The sequence below is a fragment of the Alligator sinensis genome, unplaced genomic scaffold (genome assembly GCF_000455745.1).
Source record: "Alligator sinensis unplaced genomic scaffold, ASM45574v1 scaffold628_2, whole genome shotgun sequence".
NCBI classification, from domain to species: Eukaryota; Metazoa; Chordata; order Crocodylia; family Alligatoridae; genus Alligator; species Alligator sinensis.
This window is the reverse complement of record NW_005841833.1, coordinates 5,366,930-5,367,373: the sequence shown is the minus strand read 5'-3', so window position 1 is coordinate 5,367,373 and position 444 is coordinate 5,366,930. Positions and strand designations below refer to the sequence as shown.

At 64.4% G+C, this 444-nt stretch overlaps 1 protein-coding gene across 1 annotated transcript in view; it reads left to right on the top strand.

The window, feature by feature from the left end:
- GPN3 (GPN-loop GTPase 3) overlaps positions 1-444 on the top strand; it is a 9,248-nt gene that overhangs the window by 790 nt on the left and 8,014 nt on the right. Inside the window, 2 exon segments of the mRNA XM_006015213.3 lie at positions 396-442; position 444. The exon segment at position 444 is cut by the window's right edge and continues 52 nt beyond it. Coding sequence (XP_006015275.1) covers positions 396-442; position 444 — 48 coding nt within the window.

Here is a 444-nt window from a genome sequence, read left to right as displayed (position 1 = left end):
TGGGTGCCTGGGGGAGGAAGTGTGGGGTGTCTGGGGTGGGGAATGGGGCAGTGAGGAAGGGGTGAGGGCCTCTGGCAGGCCTTCGCTGCCACGCGGGGGGCCGCACCAGCGGTGAGCAGAGCAGAGCAAGGAGTCGGCTCTCGTCCAGAGAACCCCTTGAGTCAGGCTGGCGAGCTCCTTCCTTCTGCAGAGCCTGGAGGGCAGTGCAGGGGCAGCACCAGCCCCACTACCCAGCAGCAGGAGCAGGGCATGGAGGGGAAGCAAGCACTGGTCACTGGTTGCTGCCAGGACACCAGACGTGGGGCCTGGGCATGGTCATCGCTGTCCTGCGCTTCGCCATCATGCTCTTGCCTCCTGTCTTGGGTGCCACAGCAGTTCATGACTTTCCCCCGCAGAGCACATACTGTTCGACCATGGTCCAGCACTGCGAAGCCTTGAACCGCT